This window comes from Myotis myotis, unplaced genomic scaffold, assembly GCF_014108235.1.
Source record: "Myotis myotis isolate mMyoMyo1 unplaced genomic scaffold, mMyoMyo1.p scaffold_m19_p_10, whole genome shotgun sequence".
NCBI lineage: Eukaryota > Metazoa > Chordata > Mammalia > Chiroptera > Vespertilionidae > Myotis > Myotis myotis.
Genome location: NW_023416314.1, coordinates 78,035,025 through 78,053,926, shown reverse-complemented (window position 1 = coordinate 78,053,926; position 18,902 = coordinate 78,035,025). Strand labels below are relative to the sequence as shown.

The 18,902-nt window shown below is 56.7% G+C and overlaps 2 protein-coding genes across 3 annotated transcripts; one reads left to right on the top strand and one right to left on the bottom strand.

The window, feature by feature from the left end:
* Positions 1–57: 57 nt before the first annotated feature.
* Positions 58–13,375, top strand: ACTN3 (actinin alpha 3). Its single transcript, XM_036326530.1, has 21 exons — positions 58–201; positions 4,029–4,143; positions 4,317–4,436; positions 4,777–4,863; positions 4,953–5,040; positions 5,512–5,590; positions 5,676–5,757; positions 6,687–6,772; positions 7,041–7,133; positions 7,581–7,811; positions 7,911–8,058; positions 9,088–9,238; positions 10,032–10,140; positions 10,224–10,364; positions 10,631–10,813; positions 11,229–11,363; positions 11,440–11,619; positions 12,002–12,148; positions 12,237–12,302; positions 12,794–12,952; positions 13,032–13,375. The coding sequence occupies exons 1-21, from the start codon at positions 58–60 to the stop codon at positions 13,188–13,190; spliced, it is 2,703 nt and encodes a 900-aa protein (XP_036182423.1). The 3' UTR covers positions 13,191–13,375.
* Positions 13,376–13,451: 76 nt separating this feature from the next.
* On the bottom strand, positions 13,452–18,421 carry CTSF (cathepsin F). 2 transcript variants are annotated; one of them, XM_036326534.1, is made up of 14 exons: positions 18,108–18,320; positions 17,802–17,900; positions 17,457–17,541; positions 17,306–17,367; positions 17,102–17,177; positions 16,426–16,539; positions 16,157–16,302; positions 15,974–16,070; positions 15,817–15,897; positions 14,877–14,996; positions 14,732–14,796; positions 14,543–14,633; positions 14,092–14,150; positions 13,452–14,011 (listed from the first exon to the last, which is right to left on the bottom strand). In XM_036326534.1, the coding sequence occupies exons 1-14, from the start codon at positions 18,318–18,320 to the stop codon at positions 13,937–13,939; spliced, it is 1,383 nt and encodes a 460-aa protein (XP_036182427.1). In that variant the 3' UTR covers positions 13,452–13,936. The 2 variants fall into 2 exon arrangements, with proteins under 2 accessions (XP_036182427.1, XP_036182428.1); XM_036326535.1 differs by lacking the exon at positions 13,452–14,011 and having other exon boundaries at positions 14,106–14,239; positions 18,108–18,421.
* Between the last annotated feature and the right edge of the window lie 481 nt (positions 18,422–18,902).

The following is an 18,902-nucleotide window of genomic DNA, read 5'->3' as shown; positions in this document are numbered from 1 at the left end:
CGCGGCCCCTGTGTCCTGGAGAGCGCCGAGCAGAGCGAAGCCAGGAGCTCCAGCGAGATGATGATGGTTATGCAGCCCGAGGGTCTGGGGGCCGGGGAGGGGCCCTTCGCGGGCGGCGGCGGCGGCGAGTACATGGAACAGGAGGAGGACTGGGATCGCGACCTGCTGCTGGACCCGGCCTGGGAGAAGCAGCAGCGGAAAGTGAGTACCAGCCCATTTCCTGATGGCAAAACTGAGGCCCGAAAAGCCGGTCAGTTTTGGCTTGTCATCTCAGCAGGTCAGGAGCAGAGCCTGCAGAGTGCCACTCCCTCGCCCAGGCTCTGCCCATCAGTCCTCTGCTGTCCCCCAGGGCTGGAAGAGAGAGAGGGCTGGGAGCCCTCATGAGGGGTTTAGGATGACGAGGAGAGTTTCCGGTGTGCCCCCCAGGATTCATTCCCCTGGGTCCACTGCCCTACTTCTCCTGGTGAAAACAGGTTGGCCTTAGCTCAGGAGATCCAAGTTTGGGGGTTTCTGGAAGAATAATCTCTTTTTCCCCACACCTACCCCACCTCTCTAGTTAGATATTCCCAGGCCCCACCCTAGCAGCCAGGCAACTAGTAAAGAGACAGGAATGTCGGGGTGCGGACAACCACCCCAGATCCCTTCCCACCCTCTCCTCTGTATTCTCTCCAGCATGGTGTCCGTAGTCACTCTATTTCAATTGTCAAATGAGGAAACTGAGGACTAGAAAGAGGCAGAAATAGGACCCAAATCATATGCTGTCAGAAAACGGGTCCCCCCACCCCCCAACCTGAGGGTCTTTGCCCCTTGCTTGCCGCATTCCCACTCTTTCTCAGGGTACCCCTCCCTGCTGAAAAGGCCACAGGACTGGGGAGGAGGGAGCCCTGGGTCCCCTTACGCAGTAACCTGACTCTCTGGCCAGATGGACACTTTGTGCTGAGGCAGCGGCTTGAGGGAGCTGGAGAGGGGCACATGGGCAGCTGCTGCTTTGGCCCAGCCTTGTAGGGTGCTCAAGCCCCCTCTCCCTGAGCTATTTTCGCTCCCAGACTTTTCCAAGTGGAGGGGGCAGGACACCTGGGTGCCCAGAAGAGAAATGATCCAGGCTGGGGTGAAAAAACCTTAGAGAGTGGCAGGCCAGGAACAGGGAGGACACCATGGGGTTACTGGACCCTGCTCAACATTTGCCAACAGTATGACTCCAGGACTGGGCAGGCAACAGGGGTGCTCAGTGAAATTTTCAGGATCTGAGAATCCCAGGATTGAGAATCAGAGCACTTCTACTGAGTTAGGTGATGGGAGATGACTCCAGGGACCAGGAGGCTCAGCTGACAAGCTTCCCCAGGTGACAAGCTTTCCCTCAGGCTCCTCTTGCACCTGTCTCCAAGCCGGGCTGTGGCCCTCTGGTCCAGCAATCTCCCGGTGATGTCATTCCTGCCCCTGACTCCAGCTGCCATCTGCTATGCAACAACTCTTATCCTCACCCCCACCCACCCAGGCCTCTCCCTGATCCAGGTCCATGTGTCCTTCTTAAGATACATGCCTCTTTAACTTGCCTTTGTCGCTTAACAAAATATGAGGAATATCCTTTCAATCCAACGTACAGCCACCCACCTCATCCATTCATTCAGTGGCTGAGGAGTATAGATGCTCTGTAAATTAATCAGCTTCGCGGGGATGCTGGACATTCTGGTCTGTTCTTTCTCATCCAACATTGTTTATCACAATGTAACGAACATCTCTGCGCTCAGCTTTAGCCCTGCCTCATCCCTGCTACTCTTCTGCATCTTGGAACACTCCCACCTCCTTCCACCTGATGCCTGAGTCCTCTTCATTCAACCTCATTCAAAAATATCCACGCATTATTTCTTGAGAAGGTCCAACTATGTGTCAGGCACTGTTTTGGGTGCCAGGAACTCAGCAGGGGACAAGCCCAGGGAGCGTGTACTCCAGCAGGAACAGATGTTTCTATCTCATCCACCTCGTCCTGCCACCTTCCCTTCTTTCACCCTGGTCCCGGTCACCACCTCCTCACTTTTCCCTTCTGCTCTGCCAAGTCTTCAGTCTGCATTCTGCAACCAGAATGAGTTTTTAAAAAACACAGTTCTGCTGCTCCCGCCCCCCGCCCCCCTCCGCCCCCCGCCTGAAAACTTCCCTGACTCCCTGTTGCTCTCAGGGTCAAGTTCAAACTCCCTGGCTTAGCACCCAAGTTCGTGCATGACCTGGCCACTGCTGTCCCTCCGGCCTGCCTCCCACTACTTACAGCCCAACACCCCCAGCTTCACTCTGGCAGTGGCCAGATAGCTGTAGCCCCGCAAACCTAGCAACTGTTTCTTACTGCCAAGCACTTGCCCACGTGGCTGTCCCTGCCCAGAATGCCCTTGCCTGCCCTTTGCTGCCTGAATAATTTCTGCTCCTCCATCACAGCTCTGATCAAATATTAGCCTTCCCCAAGGGGTCCCCACCTGATTTAGGGAACTCCCCTGGAATCCTGGACACCAGTCTCTCCCAGCTCTTCTCAGACCAACATGGCTCTTTGACTGTGAATTGCTTTAAGGCAGGGGCCACATCTCATTAAGAATCATGTTTGGACCTGGCCAATTTGGCTCAGTGGATAGAGCATAGACCTGTGGACCAAAGGATCCCGGGTTTGATTCCGGTCAAGGGCATGTACCTTGGTTGCAGGCTCCTCCCCAGCCCGGGCCCTGGTCAGGGCTGATGCAGGAGGCAACCAACTGATGTGTTTCTGTCTTTCCCTCTCTCTTCTATTTTCCCTAAAAATCAATGGAAAAATATCCTTGGGTGAGGATTAACAACAACAATTTAAAAAAAAAAAAGAATCATGTTTGTCGAGTGAAAGAATGCCTCCTCCTTTTCCATGGAGGCCCCGCCCAGGCCTGCCTGCCCCTGCCCCCTCCATTTCCAGGGCATCCCAGACTCCAGGGCTGGAAGGCACTGCAGAGAATCAACTGCCCTTCCTGTGCTTGGGGCCCCATCAAGTAGTGCTCAGCGCTCAAAACACCTCCAGTGACAGGAAGCTCACCCCCTTCCCTTAGCAATGACAGCCCCTCAAGAATTTAAAGCATCATCTCCCAGGTCAGCTTCTAGGGCATCTGAAAAGCTCTTTCTGAGGAGGGGACACTGGCTGAGGGAAAGAATTCCAAATAACTTCCAGGGCCACCGTCCAGGAGAACCGGCTTTGTGGTAGGGGAATGCTCTAATTCTAGAATCCTGCCAGGTCAGGGAAGAGGAACCTGAGATAACGTGGAGTCTGTTCCCTTAGCTGTACAGATGGGGAGGCTGAGCCTAAGAGGGGATTGGAGCCCAAATATGGATTCGACCAAGGACTTCATGGCTGATGGATCCAGGAGAATCCAGGCCTGAAAGCTTGGTAGTTTGGTAGAAACTTGTGCGCCAGGCTCCAGGTCACCCCATCCCCAGTAGACACACAGCCATATACCAGCCTTCCCATCCCAAACCAGCTTTTCAGATGCTCTGACTCTGGGGGGCAGGGGAGGAGAGTCGCCTCCACAAACTAGATCAGGCTGGGCCCGAGTGCCCAGCTGACCCTCCACAGCCTGCAAAGCTCTTCCACACTCATAGTCTACCTGGAGGCCAATTCACAACAGCCCGGAGAGGTCGATGGGGCTCATATAAAAACACACAGGTGCACAGTCCCTAGGGCCAAACCCTCAGAGCCAGATGTGCTTTGACCCAGAATTTTTCAGGTTTTAAAAAGGCTGTATCATCCTGCATTGGCCCTGGTACCTCAGAGGGCCCCAAGCTTTGGCGTGTCTGCTTTATGATTTTCTAACCATCCAAACTGAGACCTGCATGGGACCCAGACCCCATTTCTCCTCTTCCAGGAGAACTAAAGCTCAGAGAGGGAAAGGGACTGGCCCAGATACACAGCAAGTCAGTGACTGAGCCAAGACTGGAATCCAGGGCCTTGGGCTCTGAGATCTGCTCCGACCAAGGAGCCTGAGCACTGTCCTCAGCGCTAGGGTCTGAGCGCTGTTCTCCGCCCCCAGACTTTCACTGCCTGGTGCAACTCGCACCTGCGCAAGGCAGGCACCCAGATCGAGAACATCGAGGAGGATTTCCGCAATGGCCTCAAGCTCATGCTGCTCCTGGAGGTCATTTCAGGTGAGGTGTGCAAATTTGTGCACAGGGACCCCGGGACCTAGGGGGATCCCCAGAGCTGGGGGAATACGGCAGCAGAGACTGCAGGGGATTGGCGATGGAGGGGAACGTTTGAGGACAAGATCTCCAACTTCCTCTCATAACCTTTGACCCTTTACCTCTTCTTTTACACCCAGGAGAGAGGCTGTCCAGGCCAGACAAAGGCAAGATGCGCTTCCACAAAATTGCCAATGTCAACAAGGCGCTGGACTTCATTGCCAGCAAGGGGGTTAGGCTGGTGTCCATCGGGGCTGAAGGTGAGGAGGTGACAGGAGGGGGCCTAGGTGGGCTTTGGGGGTGTTCCTGCCATCAGCAAGTCACCTCTGTGAGCTTCAGTTTTCTCATCTCAACAATGGGGATAACCATCCATGCCTCATGGGAGAGGCTGTAAGGAGCAAATGTGCCCAAAACGCCAGCCCATGCCCTGATACCTAGACAGGGTCAGAGTCAACTTTCAGTAAAACAGTTGAGTACCTACGAGGCACCAGCCCTGGGATGAGGGACCAGGCCCCAGAGAGCGGAGCAGGGGGAGGTAGCTGAGGCTGGTAGCACAGGCCTTGAACCCCAGGTGGGATCTGCCCCATCCCCGCCCTGTAGAGATCGTGGATGGGAACCTGAAGATGACCCTGGGCATGATCTGGACCATCATCCTGCGCTTTGCCATCCAGGACATCTCTGTGGAGGGTGAGCAGGGGATGGTGGGGAGGAGCAGGTAAGGTGAGAGGACCTGGCTCAGACCCCTCCCCAGCTAACACGCCCCCATCTGCATCCAGAAACCTCAGCCAAGGAAGGCTTGCTGCTGTGGTGCCAGCGGAAGACAGCGCCATACCGCAATGTCAATGTGCAAAACTTCCACACCAGGTCTGTCAACTGGTCCGCTCGAGCGCGCGGGCCTCTGCCAGGCCCTGGGGCCCAGAGCTGGCCCCTGTTACAGGCCGCAGGGGAGGAGAGGTCACAGCCGAGTTCCTGGAACAGTGTCTGAAAATAGGAGGACTCAGTCAGTGTTGAACTGACTCCAGGAGGGTGAGGGAGACTTCCTGGAAGAGGGAGCATTGGAGATATTCCTGGGAGGGCATTCAACCAGAGAGAACCTGTGGGCAGGAGGCCAAAAACATCTAGAAATTGGTGGGGCCTAAGCCTGGGGTGTGTGAAAGAATCATGGCAGGAGGTAGTCCGAGTCTAGTAATGAAGTGCCTCAAATGCCAAGCAAAGGAGTTTAGACTTTACTCCATTTGACAGATGAGGCTGCCCCGATGGGATGCTCCTGGGGCAAGGGTAGGACAGGGCCTCAGCTTGAACTCGGGCCTGACCCACCCCCGTCTCTCTGTCCAGCTGGAAGGATGGCCTGGCCCTCTGTGCTCTCATCCACCGACACCGCCCCGACCTCATCGACTATGCCAAACTGCGCAAGGTTGGCCTCCGACACCCCCAGCCCCAACTCCCCAAAACCTCTGCCCTCAGCTGACCTTTAATCTCTCCCCCTCATACCCATCTAGGATGACCCCATTGGGAACCTGAACACTGCCTTCGAGGTGGCAGAGAAATACCTGGACATCCCTAAGATGTTGGATGCAGAAGGTTAGAGTCAGACTATCTCATGGTCTAACCTCTACATCTGTTCTTCCCTCCTCCTAGAAGGCCCTGCCCTTCACCTGGCTCCCTGGTCAGAATCCTTTATGCCACTGGCCCTCCTTTCTAGGCCCCTCTAGTCCATCTCCCTGTCCCCCTCCACCTAGTGTACCAGCCTCCCCTCCCCTTCTGGAATGCCCTCCCCGCCTCTGCCTCATATCCCAGTTTCCTGGGTCTCTTGGAACATATTGGTCCCTCAAGACTGAGAGCTCCTTTGGGGAGGTGCTATGTCTGATCCCTGTGCCCAAGCAAGGCTTTAGTTAATTGAAACAGCAGCCCTGGCCAGTTTGGCTCAGTGGATAGATTATAGGCCTGCAGACTGAAGAGTCCCAGGTTCGAGTCCAGTCAAGGACACATGCCCAGGTTGCAGGCTCGATCCCCAGTAGGGGGTATGCAGGAGGCAGCCAATCAATGATTCTCTCATCACTGATGTTTCTATCTCTCCCTTCCTCTCTTAAATCAATAACAAAATATTTTTTTAAAAATTGAAACAGCACACAGTTTCAGAGCACCTGCTGTGCCTGGTACCTGAATGTGTGGGCATCGGGGGATGAGAACTTGGGGGAAAGACAGACAGAGTTGCGGGACGGTTAGAAACACCAGGCAGTGTGGTCTGGTGCCTCATGAGGGCTGCGGTGTCTGCCCACTCACCCACTCCCACATGGTTTCCTCACCCCACAGAGGGGGAGACGGCTGGACGCTGGGGTGGTCAGAAAGGGATTCAGGGAAGAGGAAGATGTAGCTGGCAGCTGGTGGCCATGGCTAGATGTCTCTGTCCCCTCCCATTCTAAGGGAGATAGATCTCTGCCTGGGTGGGGACATGAGCCCATTTCCCACCCCTGGGTTTGGCCAATAAACACCTCGCTGCCATCCCCCAGACATCGTGAACACGCCAAAGCCCGATGAGAAGGCCATCATGACCTACGTTTCCTGCTTCTACCATGCCTTCGCTGGCGCTGAGCAGGTGAGGGGTTGTGGACGCAGGGCCCACCTTGGAAGCATCTCAACATTTGGAGATGCCAGGCCCGTGGGTGGGAGCGCCACATCCCGGCTGCACACACGCAGTCCTCGGGGAGTTCAGGGGCAGAGGCTTCTGGCCCGGAAGTCCCTCTGCACCCTGAAAGATGTGCTCCCCTCGTCCTTGTTCCTGTTTGTACGGTTCCTGTTGGGGGTGTCTGTGGCAGCTTGTTCTATGGCAGCCACTCTACCCCACCCCCACCCCCACCCCATAGGCGGAGACAGCCGCCAACAGGATCTGCAAGGTGCTAGCTGTGAACCAGGAGAATGAGAGGCTCATGCAGGAGTATGAGAAGCTTGCCAGTGAGGTGAGCCAGAGAGGGTCTCCCATCCCCACCTGTGCCCTCCCAACCTGCCCACTCGGGTCTGTGCCGGCCAAGTCTCCCTCTCCTCAGAGGAGCCTTGGTCTCCCCCGGCCTCCTCATGAAATCTTCACCAGCTCCTACCACCTTCTGCCTTTCCAAGCTCCTGCTCATTCACTCACCATTCACTCATTTCCTCATTCATTTATCCATTCACTCATATTTAGGTGGTCTCATGGTTTGCTCTGTGCCAACTTATGCTGGTCCCTGGACTCAGAAATTAACCACCCTACTCCTTCCCAGACTAGTGGGGATCCCCCATTCTTCCCTTCAGACCCCCACTCTGCTTGAGCCAGGCCTTTTGGGCACAGCCTAGGTGTGGGTGCAGAGGGGCGGGTGAGGTGAACACGCCAGCCCAGAGCTCTCTGCTCTGCTCCTGCCTGGCCCTGGCAGCTGCTGGAATGGATCCGCCGCACCATCCCGTGGCTGGAGAACCGTGTGGGCGAGCACAGCATGAGTGCCATGCAGCGCAAGCTGGAGGACTTTCGGGACTACCGGCGCCTGCACAAGCCGCCCCGTGTGCAGGAGAAGTGCCAGCTGGAGATCAACTTCAACACGCTGCAGACCAAGCTGCGGCTGAGCCGCCGGCCCGCCTTCATGCCCTCCGAGGGCAAGCTGGTCTCGGTGAGCCGGTGCCCGTATTCTCTGTGTGACCTTGGGATCTGTGTCCCCTTCTGAGCAATGGGTGAGCCCTGATGGCGGGCACCTCTGCCTGCCCCACAGGACATCGCCAACGCATGGCGGGGGCTGGAGCAAGCGGAGAAAGGCTATGAGGACTGGCTGCTCTCGGAGATCCGGCGTCTGCAGCGACTCCAGCACCTGGCTGAGAAGTTCCAGCAGAAGGCCTCCCTGCACGAAGCCTGGACCCGGGGTAGGACACTTCCTGGGGCTTGATTCTGTCCTGGGGTGGAGACTGGAGAGAGTGGGACTCCTGGCAGAATGTGCCGGCCAGGGGTAGGGGTTCTGCCAGAAAGTTGGAGACTTGTTTCCTGGTCCCACCCTTGCTATGCAACCAAGTCACGGCCCCTCTTTGGGCTACAGTTTCTTTATGTGTAGAGCCAGGCCCTTCACTCTCTTCTGGGTCTGGCCTTCTGGAGGTCTGCTCTAATATATTTGTCATTTAGCATTTTATTTGTATATCTAGCAGGTATCCATAAGAGAATCCCTAACCCTAATGTCACTTATGTTATGCTCAAAGTATATTGATGCCAAAATATTGCACGAGTCGCATATATTACTCTGTATGAATACAGCCATTCTGTATTCTGTCAGGATTTTAGTCCTACAAACGAATGACTCCTGCCTAAAAGTAATGGACAAACACTAACAATGGGTTATGGGCATGAGAAATAATGATGGTTTGATATAATAAGTCCTTAAATATAAGGCCACTTAGGTGACCCCGAGATCTCCAAACCTCTAAATTTCAATTACCTTTTCCGCAAAATGCAGAGGCACTCAATCAATGGTTGCTACTGCTGTTATAAATATGTTTTTATTTGCATAATTATGGTAATTGTCATTCTCCAAGCACTTTTAGGTTCATTATTCACTCACCCAACAAATATTCATAGAGGGTCTGCCAAATGCCAGGCGCTGGAGACACAGGTGAGCAGAGGAAACCGCGTCAGGAGCTCACCAGGCTCAGTCAGTGGGAGGTAGTCCTCCATCAGATAATACCAGATCAGTACCGAGGGCCACCCCCCACCGCGCAGGGTCAGGGACGCAGACGTCAGTTACCGGCCATGCCCTGGAACAGGAGTTTCATTTCACTCTCTGAGGCCAGCGCCTCAAAGCAAACCGCTAGGGTGGGCCAGGCAGGTGTGATCACCTGCGATTCCAGGTGAAGAGTCTCCGCGGGCACAGCCCCGCTCCAGGCCGCGCTCCTCTTCCTGAGCAGGAAAGGAGGAAATGCTGACCCAGCGCGACTATGAGTCGGCATCGCTACAGGAGGTGCGGGCGCTAATACGGCGCCACGAGGCCTTTGAAAGCGACTTGGCGGCACACCAGGACCGCGTGGAGCACATCGCCGCACTGGCCCAGGAGCTCAAGTAGGCGTGGCCCAGGAGCTCGAGTGGGCGTGGTCCATACCGGGCCCGCCCCCCGATACAACGCCCCACCCCTCGGCTTCGAGCCCCGCCCCGATCCTCATTGCCTTCAAGACCCGTTCTCCCTTTGACTTTCTCCATCACCACTTGCTCCTCCCCTCCTCCCTTAACCCCATCCCCATCTCCCACCCCGATCTGCTGCCCACACTCCTCCCTACCGCCGCTCACTGCCCCTCACCAACCCCATGGCCGCCCGCTCCCTTCAGCTTCGCACCGGGTTGGCTACCGTCTTGGCACCTCCTCCAGTAAACCCGCCCCTTTTCGCATAACCCCGCCCCTCCATTCAAACTCCTGAGGGACGAGCTGAAACGAGGCCTTTGAAAGCGACTTGGCGGCACACCCCTCTTCCCCTAGGCCCCCGGCCCTGGTCGGCAAACTGTGGCTCGGGAGCCACATGCGGCTGTTTGACCCCTTGAGTGTGGCTCTTCCTAAGCCTTAGGAGTACCCTAATTAAGTTAATAACAATGTACCTACCTATATAGTTTAAGTTAAAAAAACTTGGCTCTCAAAAGAAATTTCAATCGTTGTACTGTTGATATTTGGCTCTGCTGACTAATGAGTTTGCCAACCACTGCGAGGGCCTAGGGCCACGCTGGGAACGCCCCCTTCAGGAAGGCCCCGCTTCACCCCCACCTGCCCTGGCTTTCTTACACCTTCACCACCATCCAGGGTGTGGATCAGGAGGAAATCTGGGCTGCGGTCTGGCCCCCCAGTCACCCCCTCTTCTCGCCCCCAGTGAGCTAGACTACCATGAGGCTGCCTCAGTGAACAGCCGCTGCCAGGCCATCTGCGACCAGTGGGACAACCTGGGCACGCTGACCCAGAAGAGGCGGGATGCGCTTGAGGTGAGGCTGGGGGCTGGACTGGAGACAGGTGAGGGGGCCTGTTGGGCAAACTGCTGACTCTCCGCCATTCCTGCGGCCTTCAGAGGATGGAGAAGCTGCTGGAGACCATCGACCAGCTGCAGCTGGAGTTTGCACGGCGGGCAGCACCTTTCAACAACTGGCTGGATGGCGCCGTGGAGGACCTACAGGACGTCTGGCTGGTGCATTCTGTGGAGGAGACCCAGGTGGGCGTGGGTGTTCTGGGAGGGCGTGGCAGGGCTGCATGAGATGACAGGGAAGCTGGCCTAAAATGCTGTCGGCCACCTCCTTAGGCTCTTGAGGAATGGGGGGAAGGAAACCCTGTTTCTGAGAGCCGGACTGGGAGACAGGACTGGGTTCTTGAGCCAGCCCTGCCCTGGACCCACTGGATGGCCTGGAGCACCGTGCTGCCCTTTCTCTCGCTTACAGGAAGTGGGGGTCCTGGCTGATCCTTCCTGCCTGTTGCCCCCAGAGCCTGCTGACAGCACATGAGCAGTTCAAGGCGACGTTGCCCGAGGCTGACCGAGAGCGGGGTGCCATTCTGGGCATCCAGGGTGAGATCCAGAAGATCTGCCAGACTTATGGGCTGCGGCCCAGCTTGACCAACCCCTACATCACGCTCAGCGCACAGGACATCAACACCAAGTGGGACACGGTCAGTGCTGCCTGTGGCCACCCGCTGCTTCCCACCTGCTCCTGAGGCCTCTCATCACCCTGAAACCTCAGGTGTCCCAAAGTAAGGGTCTTCGGTCTGCCACAGACTCCATGTGGTGCTGGACAGGTCACCCTGCCTGTTGGCCGTATCTGTAAAGAGGCCCTAACAGCAGCATTTTCCCGTCAGGCCTGATGTGAAATATAATGAAAGCTGGTGTGTGGGCATCCTTTACAAAACAGTTAGTTATAAATGAAGTTGATGACCATTTACTGATGAGGAAACAAGCCTAGAGAGGTTGAGTGATTTGCCCCAGCGCCTGCCCAGCAAGCCCTGACACCTTGGTTCAGAGCAGCAGGGGTTGTTTGAGGGGCAGGATTCCTCCAGAGCTGCCCTGGCACAGCCACTCCCCTTTCAGGTCCGAAAGCTGGTGCCCAGCCGTGACCAGATGCTGCAGGAGGAGCTGGCACGGCAGCAGGCGAATGAGAGGCTCCGGCGACAGTTTGCAGCCCAGGCCAATGCGATTGGGCCCTGGATCCAGGGGAAGATGGAGGTAAGGTTTGGACATTGGGGCAGGAGCTGGGCCACCAAGAGCCAAGAGTTCTCATCCTGCCCGGGTCCCCCTGCAGGAGGTGGGGCGCCTGGCAGTGGGTATGGCTGGCTCTTTGGAGGAGCAGATGGCTGGACTGAGGCAGCAGGAGCAGATCGTCATCAACTACAAGAACAACATTGACCGGCTGGAGGGCGACCACCAGCTGCTGCAGGAGAGCCTGGTGTTCGACAATAAGCACACCGTCTACGGCATGGAGGTGGGGAGGCGGCACTGGCTGGGAAGCTTGGCGTGGCCACACCTGGAAACAGCACGTCTGTTCCAGTAGGGTCCCAATTCAGCTTGGCCACATCCCCCAATGTACCTATGGGGATACTGAGACCCACGAGTGAAAAGTGACCTGTCCAGAATCATATAGCAATCTAAAGCCAGGCCAGATTGGCTCAATACTTAATACATAATAAATCATCAAACTTTAAGGCAGAAAGGGCCACTGGAGGTCACTCAGTGGAACCTCCAGATGGGTACGGAGGCCCAGAGAGGAAGACTTACCCAGGGTCTCACAGTGGGTTGGGGTGGAGCTAGAGCTTGTGGCCAGGCACTGGCTGTCCACTGACTTAGCCCATCTCCTGCTCTCCCAGCACATCCGTGTGGGCTGGGAGCAGCTGCTCACCACCATCGCCCGCACCATCAACGAGGTGGAGAACCAGGTACTGACCCGAGACGCCAAGGGCCTGAGCCAGGATCAGCTCAATGAGTTCCGGGCCTCCTTCAACCACTTTGACCGGGTCAGCAAGGGCCCAGCCTACTGGGGTGGTGGACTTGGGGGCTGGTGGGGTTTGAGGACCAAGCCTGACACCCACTTACCCACTACAGAAGCGGAATGGGATGATGGAGCCTGATGACTTCCGGGCTTGCCTCATCTCCATGGGCTATGACTTGGTGAGTGCCCCTTACCCTCCTCCCATCAGTACCCTGTCCTACATGGATCACCTGCTATGTGCCTCCCACCTTAACATCCATGACCTCATTTTCTCCTCATCACACCCACTGAGGCTAGGCAGAATTAGACCATTCCAGACAGGGGCTAGCAAAGGCTCACAGAGGTAGATTAACTTGTTCAAAGATACATAGCTGGAAATTTGGACCTAGTTCTGTGTCTCCAAAGCTTGAGTTTGCATCACTACAGGGAGTGCCAGGAGAAAAGACCAGCACCAATGGGCAAAAGGGGCACTGCCACAGGCAGGAAGCAGATTCAGCCTAGTGGAAAGGATTTCCTAAAGGCAGAGCTGACAGAGGCTGCAGTCTAGGGAGAAAGGGAGCACCCTGTTCCTGGGGTTGTGCAGCCAAGGCTGGAGGTGCTCAGGGGGGACATGTAGAGCCCTCCTGGCTTCAGCACCCGTGGGCATGATGCCCGGCCTCTATCCCTACAGGGGGAAGTGGAGTTTGCTCGCATTATGACCATAGTGGACCCCAATGCGGCTGGGGTCGTGACCTTCCAGGCCTTCATTGACTTCATGACCCGAGAAACAGCCGAGACTGATACAGCCGAGCAAGTGGTGGCCTCCTTCAAGATCCTGGCGGGAGACAAGGTGGGTCCCTGGCACGGAGGGGCTGGTGGGCTGCGGCAGGGACTGGGACCTGTGGGCCCTCAATACCTCTTCTCCGCAGAACTACATCACTCCAGAGGGGCTGCGGCGGGAGCTCCCAGCTGAGCAGGCTGAGTACTGCATCCGACGGATGACCCCCTACAAGGGGCCCGGGGTTCCAGCTGGAGCCCTGGACTACATGGCCTTCTCCAGTGCCCTCTATGGTGAGAGTGACCTCTAACTTCAAACCCTGATGAGGTTTTCCAGGAAAGAGGGTGTTCCCTCTGACTGATCCCATCCGTCTCAGAGCAGGGGCCCCTAAGAAAGACCAGCAAACTCTTTCGGAATAAAGATCCATCCATGGGTTTCACTCCGTCTCCTTTTGGTTCCTGAAGCAGAAGCTGGGCCCTAGGCTCCTGGGCAGGACTAAATGCCTGACCTTAACCCTCCAGGGGTCCCCACCACCCCTCCTTGACCTCAGGGACTGAGCATTCACACCACATTGGAGCTGAGGACACCTCTTTATTGCTGTTAGAAAAGGGTGGTTACAACAGTTTGTCTAGACATGAAAGGGGATACTGTCCCCAACTCCAGGGAACCAGAATTTCTAACGCCAGAGAAAAGCCAGGTCAGGAACCCAGAGCTACTGAGGATAAGCTGAATTTAAGACCAGAATATCTGCTTCCCACCTGTTCCTTGCCTAAGCCCAGGGTTCTTGGCCCAGCCTCAGCTGCCAAGACATCATCCTTCACCCCAAGACCCTCCTGGCTACCACAACTTTACAAAGGTGCAGCTGGGGAACTTCAGAGTGGGAGCTGGGTGGAGGGGATAGGGGCTGTACCCCCTCACCCAGTGCCCTTTGCTCACCCTGAGGTACCCGGCACCCATCCCTGAGCCAGCTGTGCCTCCTGGGGAGGGACCTGGAAATGCAGGTCCGGCTCGGGGAGGCACTGCCCTGGTCAGCACCAGGTCCTGAGCTGCTGCTCCTCAGTTCACTACTGCTGAGCTGGCCATGACGTTCACACCACAGGCCCCAGACCCACGATGCAAGTAGTAGTAACCCTGGAAGAGAGGGGAGGGGGGTGAGGGCACTGGGGCAGGGTGGGGGCTGGAGGGCCAGGGGCTGAGCAGGCAAGACTCACCTCCTCACCCCAGTCAGTGCCCCAGCTGTTCTTGATGGCCCAGAAGGGAACATCAGAGCCTGGAAAGTAGTGGGGAGTGCAGGGAGTCAGGGCCCCAAGCACTCTGCACTCTTCAAATATCTGCTGTGGGCCTACTGTGTGACAGGTACTAGGAAAAGAGCAGAAAAGAGACAGGCCCACTGACCACCCTCCTGGAGACCTGGGGCTCTAGGGTTTAGGAAGGGTACCTACCTACTCCCCTCATGCAGGTTAGCTGTCCGTACAGTTTAACCTCCTACTGCCTCAGCCTTCCCGTCCACAGAGGGGATGGATGATCCCACCTGGCCCATAGCTGGGGGGAAAGGGTTCCTAGGCTTTCCCCAGATTTCCCCCTAGAGGTCCTGAGATGCTGTCGTTCAACCTCTGCCTGTGACCTGGGGTGGGTGGGCAGAGAGGGGTCAGCAGAACTCACGGTTGCCATAGCCCACGAGCAGTACAGCATGGTCAATGAACCAACGGCTGCAGAGAGGCCTCAGTGGGTGGGAGATTCCATGGCGGTAGAACTGAGGAGGGAGAATAAGCAATAGGAGGCCAGCTCCAAGGAGAGGTAGGGGAGGAGTCAACAAGAAATGGAGCAGGGGCAGGGGGGCTAGGGCCTTACCTGCATGCCAAAGGCGTTGATGGCAATGGAGATGGGGCCATTCTTGGCCAGCCAGGCCGCCAGCTCTGAGACAGGAGAGAGGCAGTATCAGGGGCCCCCGGGCCCCAGCCGCACGTGGCCTGTCCCCATCCCATCCCTCACTCACCTTGCTCATTGTGGCTTAGTTCTACTGAATCATTGATGTAAACCTTGACCTTCTGGGCAGAGAAGCTGCAGGTCTGCAAGTGGCCACTGTAGCTGTAGTCATCCTCTGTCTCCAGCCCTCCTGGGCAATGGTGGGGAGTCGATGGGGAAGTAGAGAAAAGGTGGACTCTGTTTAGCATACACTCAGTCTTCTCCTAGCCAGAGGCTATGCTAAGCCCCTTATCCACAAGGCTTCACATTCCTCATCCACCCCAGAACACAGGCCATCCCCTCTGCGGAAAAGCCTTAGAGTGTCAACTCAGGGGGGTGAGGGAGTAACCAGTGAGAAATGTGGCAGAGATGGAACTCGCCCCCAGCTGCTGACTCCTCGCTTGTCCCTGCTGTCCTAGGGCACTTGACCTTGGCTTGCTTGTCCTGCTCTGACAGGACTCAGCCCTGACTCTGCCATCTCCTGTAGGGCATGTGTGGGTCCCCATCTGGCCCCGATCCCGCCAGGCTTCCCGACCAGTTTCTATGTGGCCACTTCAGTCCCTCAGCCCTTTATCCTTTTCTCTGCAGCCCACTGCTTGACTGAATTGCCAATTTAATTCAACACCTCCCCTCAAGAGGGAGGTGAGTTACTACCTGGTTTAGCAGTGGCTAGAAATACAGATCTCCAAGCAACAAAAATATCAAGACCCTGTTATGTGCCAGGGACTTGACATATATTTCCTCACTTGATACTCAAGGCAATCCTATGAGGTGGGCATGAGCCCCATTTCACAGATGAGGCAACTGAGGCTCTGAGAGAGCTGACTTGCCCAAGGACTTCAGGGTCAGCACGAAGGCTTAAACCCGGTTCACGTGACTCCCATGCTTATGTCTCTCCCCCTCACAAAATGTGACTTCAGGTGGAGGGAGAAGTGGCTCCCACTGTCCCCCCTGACCCCATTAATGCATACCCAAAGTCTTTATGGCCGAATAGGCGTTGGAGGGCAAGCCACCCATGCAGGCCTTGTCCACTTTGTCACAGTCCACGAGCTCTAGGAGACACACGGTCAGTCCCAAGGAGCCCTTGGGAGGAGCTGGGCTGGGCACGGGGTACAGCGGGATGCTCACCCTGCTCGGAGAGGGAGAGCAGGTCCCCCCATTTCAGGAACCACTGGCCCTCCACGTTGCCTGTAACTGAGAAGGCCCAGCAAGAACCACACATGCCCTACAAGAGATGGGCAGAGTCAGGGCTGGGTCTCTTCCCAACCCCAGGGCAATCCTCACGTCCACCCTCACTTCTGAGGGTCCAACCTGGTTCTTGACTTTGGTGACAGCCCCTTTTTTCCTCCAGTCCCACTCAGGTGGGGCAGGGTCGCCAACGAACTTGACTAGGCGCATCTTCTTGCCAAGCTCCTCTTTTAGGAGGGGATTCAGGTACATGGTGCGGAACTCCTCCTCTGTGGGCAGAGGTGGGCAGCGGATGGGGGTTGGGGGAGTTTTCTAAGACATCCCTGATCAGGGCCTTAGAAACAGGTCCTGTCTCTTCTAGGCTCCATGATGGCTCTGGCCACCAGCCCTACCTGTGAGGTCACTGAACTTGGTGACTCCATACTGAGCTGTGCCACGGTCCAGGGCCTGGATCTTCTGCGCTCGTATCATGTTATTGATAAAGACAGACATGCGCCACTGGGCTTCTGAGGACCAAGGAGCAGGAGAGGAGGGGCTGGGACTCCAGGCAGATCATAAAGGAGGAGTGCCTGGGGCTAACTGGCAGAGGTTTCCCCGTAAGCTCAGGAAGGACAGAACCCTGGAGTAGGTAAGGGGGGGGAGGGGGGGCAGACCTGCAAGTGATAAAATTGAGAGGTGTGACAAACTTTTGGGGCCAAACTGGGGTGATGACTTCTCAGATGTGAAGGCAGAACCAGAACGGGCTCCAAAGAGCACCCCCAGACAGGAGGTCATAGGAAAAGGCCACCACCCCAGGGGCCTCCAGCAGAGAAAATCTGTCCTTTGCTCCATCCCACTCGACCCAGAATGATGGAGGCCCATGGTTTCTGACTAGGAAGATCCGATGGGAGAGAGTCAGATCCCTGAGGTAGCCTCCCAATCCTGGGAAACTGGGCAAGAACGTGGGGATTTAGGAGTCCTTGAAAGGATGCACTACCTCTCCTGGCCTTCCCCTCCCAACACCAAGGTGCCAAAGTGGGGGAAGGCCTGATCTGTTTGGGACTCGTACACCCCAGGCTGGGTCCTCACCCTCCTCAGTCTCATATGTCCGGTTATAGGTGGTGATAAAGTGCTTGAAGAGCGAAGCCATTCTCACATAAAAGTCCTGGAAAGGCAGAGGGGTCTTTACAAGGAGTCCTTCTCAGATTGACCAGGGAGCCCCAGGCCAGGGTGAGAGGAAGAGAGGGGGTATAAGGCAGCAGCCAGCTCCCCAGAGAGAGAAGGACTCCTCACCTGAGGTAGAGGGTCCCTGTCTGACAGTGGGAGGAGTGGACTGGAAGTCTCATTTTTGTCATCTGGATGGGATTGGAACAAAGAAATCAAGGCTAAACCCTGAATGAAGTCTGACCCAGGCTATCCCAGCATCCTTGGGCAATCCCAGCACCTTTCATGTTGGTATCTACTGGGCCACAGTCCTGCTTCAGCAACGCGTGTTTTCCTAGCTCATAGGAGACTTCAAAGCTGCAGAGCTAGGGGGAGAGGAGAAAGCCAGTCTGGGGGCCCTCGGCTAGATGGCGCTGGAGGCCTCCCAGATGAGGATCACCCCCAAGGCAATCACCCCCACGGTGGAGACATCTTACCTTTTAAAGCTGGTCTCCAGCCCGCGTCCAGGGAAGTGACCTGAGTAGCTGTTGCCTCAGATCCCTTCCCTTCGGCTTGACACCCCCCCCCCCCCAACTGCTGCCAGACTCAGCCTGGCACAGGGAAACGGGGGAGCCCCATCACTCACCAGGGTTTTCTCAGACACAGGGAGCTGGCACACCATGGGGTCCTTGCAGGGCAGCTCCTCCAGCGTCACCTTCAGAGAGTACAGCGACCCTCGGCCCGCCTGGTTGGAGGGGTGGTTGGGGCGGGTGAGGCGGGCACAGCCACTCCCACCGCAGCCCCGTCTTCTGGGGTCCCACAGCCCCTCCGCGTCTCCTCCCCCATCCCAATCAAAGGTGCCCAGCCGTCCAGTGCCCCCACCCTAAGTTTAGGCCAAAGTTCCTATCTCTCGGACTAGCGCCCCGCGTCCCCGCCCCAGCCGCGTCCTCACTCGGCGGACGCGACCGCTCACGGTCCCCAGCACGGCCCGCGCCCCGGCAGCCAGGCCGCGGTTGTATGTGTCCAGGGCGAAGCGGGCGGGCCGCCGCAGCAGCTCCGGGGACGCGGGCTCCCAGGCCTGCGCGCCGGCGTCTCGGCGGGACGGGGCGGGGGCAGCGGCCGGGAGCAGCCCCAGCAACCACAGCAGCAGCAGCCAGGACGCCATCGCGAGGGCGAAGCCGGCGGCGGCGCCCACAGACAGCTCCGACCAACCGGCCCGACGGAGCAGTCCGAGACCTTGGGGCCTGAACCCCCGCCCCGCTCCTGGGCGCCGGCCAATGGACGTCCGCTTGGGGCGCCTGCGCACTCATTTGTTTACGCGAGGCACGTGGGGCGCGCTGACTGCGCAGGTGGGTGGGGTCCAGTTTGGGGGGGGGCGGGGGGAGAACCAGCGGGTCCTGGCACAATCCACGTCTGCAGGAGCCCCAGCCTGGGAATAACCCTCTTAGGTCTCCGGAGCTAGCCTAAGAATAAAAATAACTAACATTTATTGCATTTTTATTACATGTTAACATATAATCGTTGTAGCAATCCTGCGAAGTAGATGTAATCCCAATTTAATAATTACGGAACTAGAGCAGCAGTTCTCAACCTGTGGGTCGCGACCCTTTCACAGGGGTCGCCTAAAACCATCGGAAAACACACATATAATTACATATTGTTTTTGTGATTAATCACTATGCTTTAATTATGTTCAATTTGTAACAATGAAATTGGGGGTCGCCACAACATGAGGAACTGTATTAAA

What these genes read in the sequence shown, in the direction of transcription:
- ACTN3 (XM_036326530.1), top strand. Translation starts at nt 58, where the DNA reads ATGATGATGGTTATGCAGCCCGAGGGTCTGGGGGCCGGGGAGGGGCCC. An exon ending in GCTCCTGGAGGTCATTTCAG is followed by an intron (nt 4,144 to 4,316) that starts GTGAGGTGTGCA and finishes TTTTACACCCAG; the next exon opens with GAGAGAGGCTGTCCAGGCCA. An exon ending in CCTTCGCTGGCGCTGAGCAG is followed by an intron (nt 6,773 to 7,040) that starts GTGAGGGGTTGT and finishes CCCACCCCATAG; the next exon opens with GCGGAGACAGCCGCCAACAG.
- CTSF (XM_036326534.1), bottom strand. Translation starts at nt 18,320, where the DNA reads ATGGCGTCCTGGCTGCTGCTGCTGTGGTTGCTGGGGCTGCTCCCGGCC. An exon ending in TTCGGCCATAAAGACTTTGG is followed by an intron (nt 14,997 to 15,816) that starts GTATGCATTAAT and finishes ACCATTGCCCAG; the next exon opens with GAGGGCTGGAGACAGAGGAT. An exon ending in ACTAAGCCACAATGAGCAAG is followed by an intron (nt 14,797 to 14,876) that starts GTGAGTGAGGGA and finishes CTCCTGTCTCAG; the next exon opens with AGCTGGCGGCCTGGCTGGCC.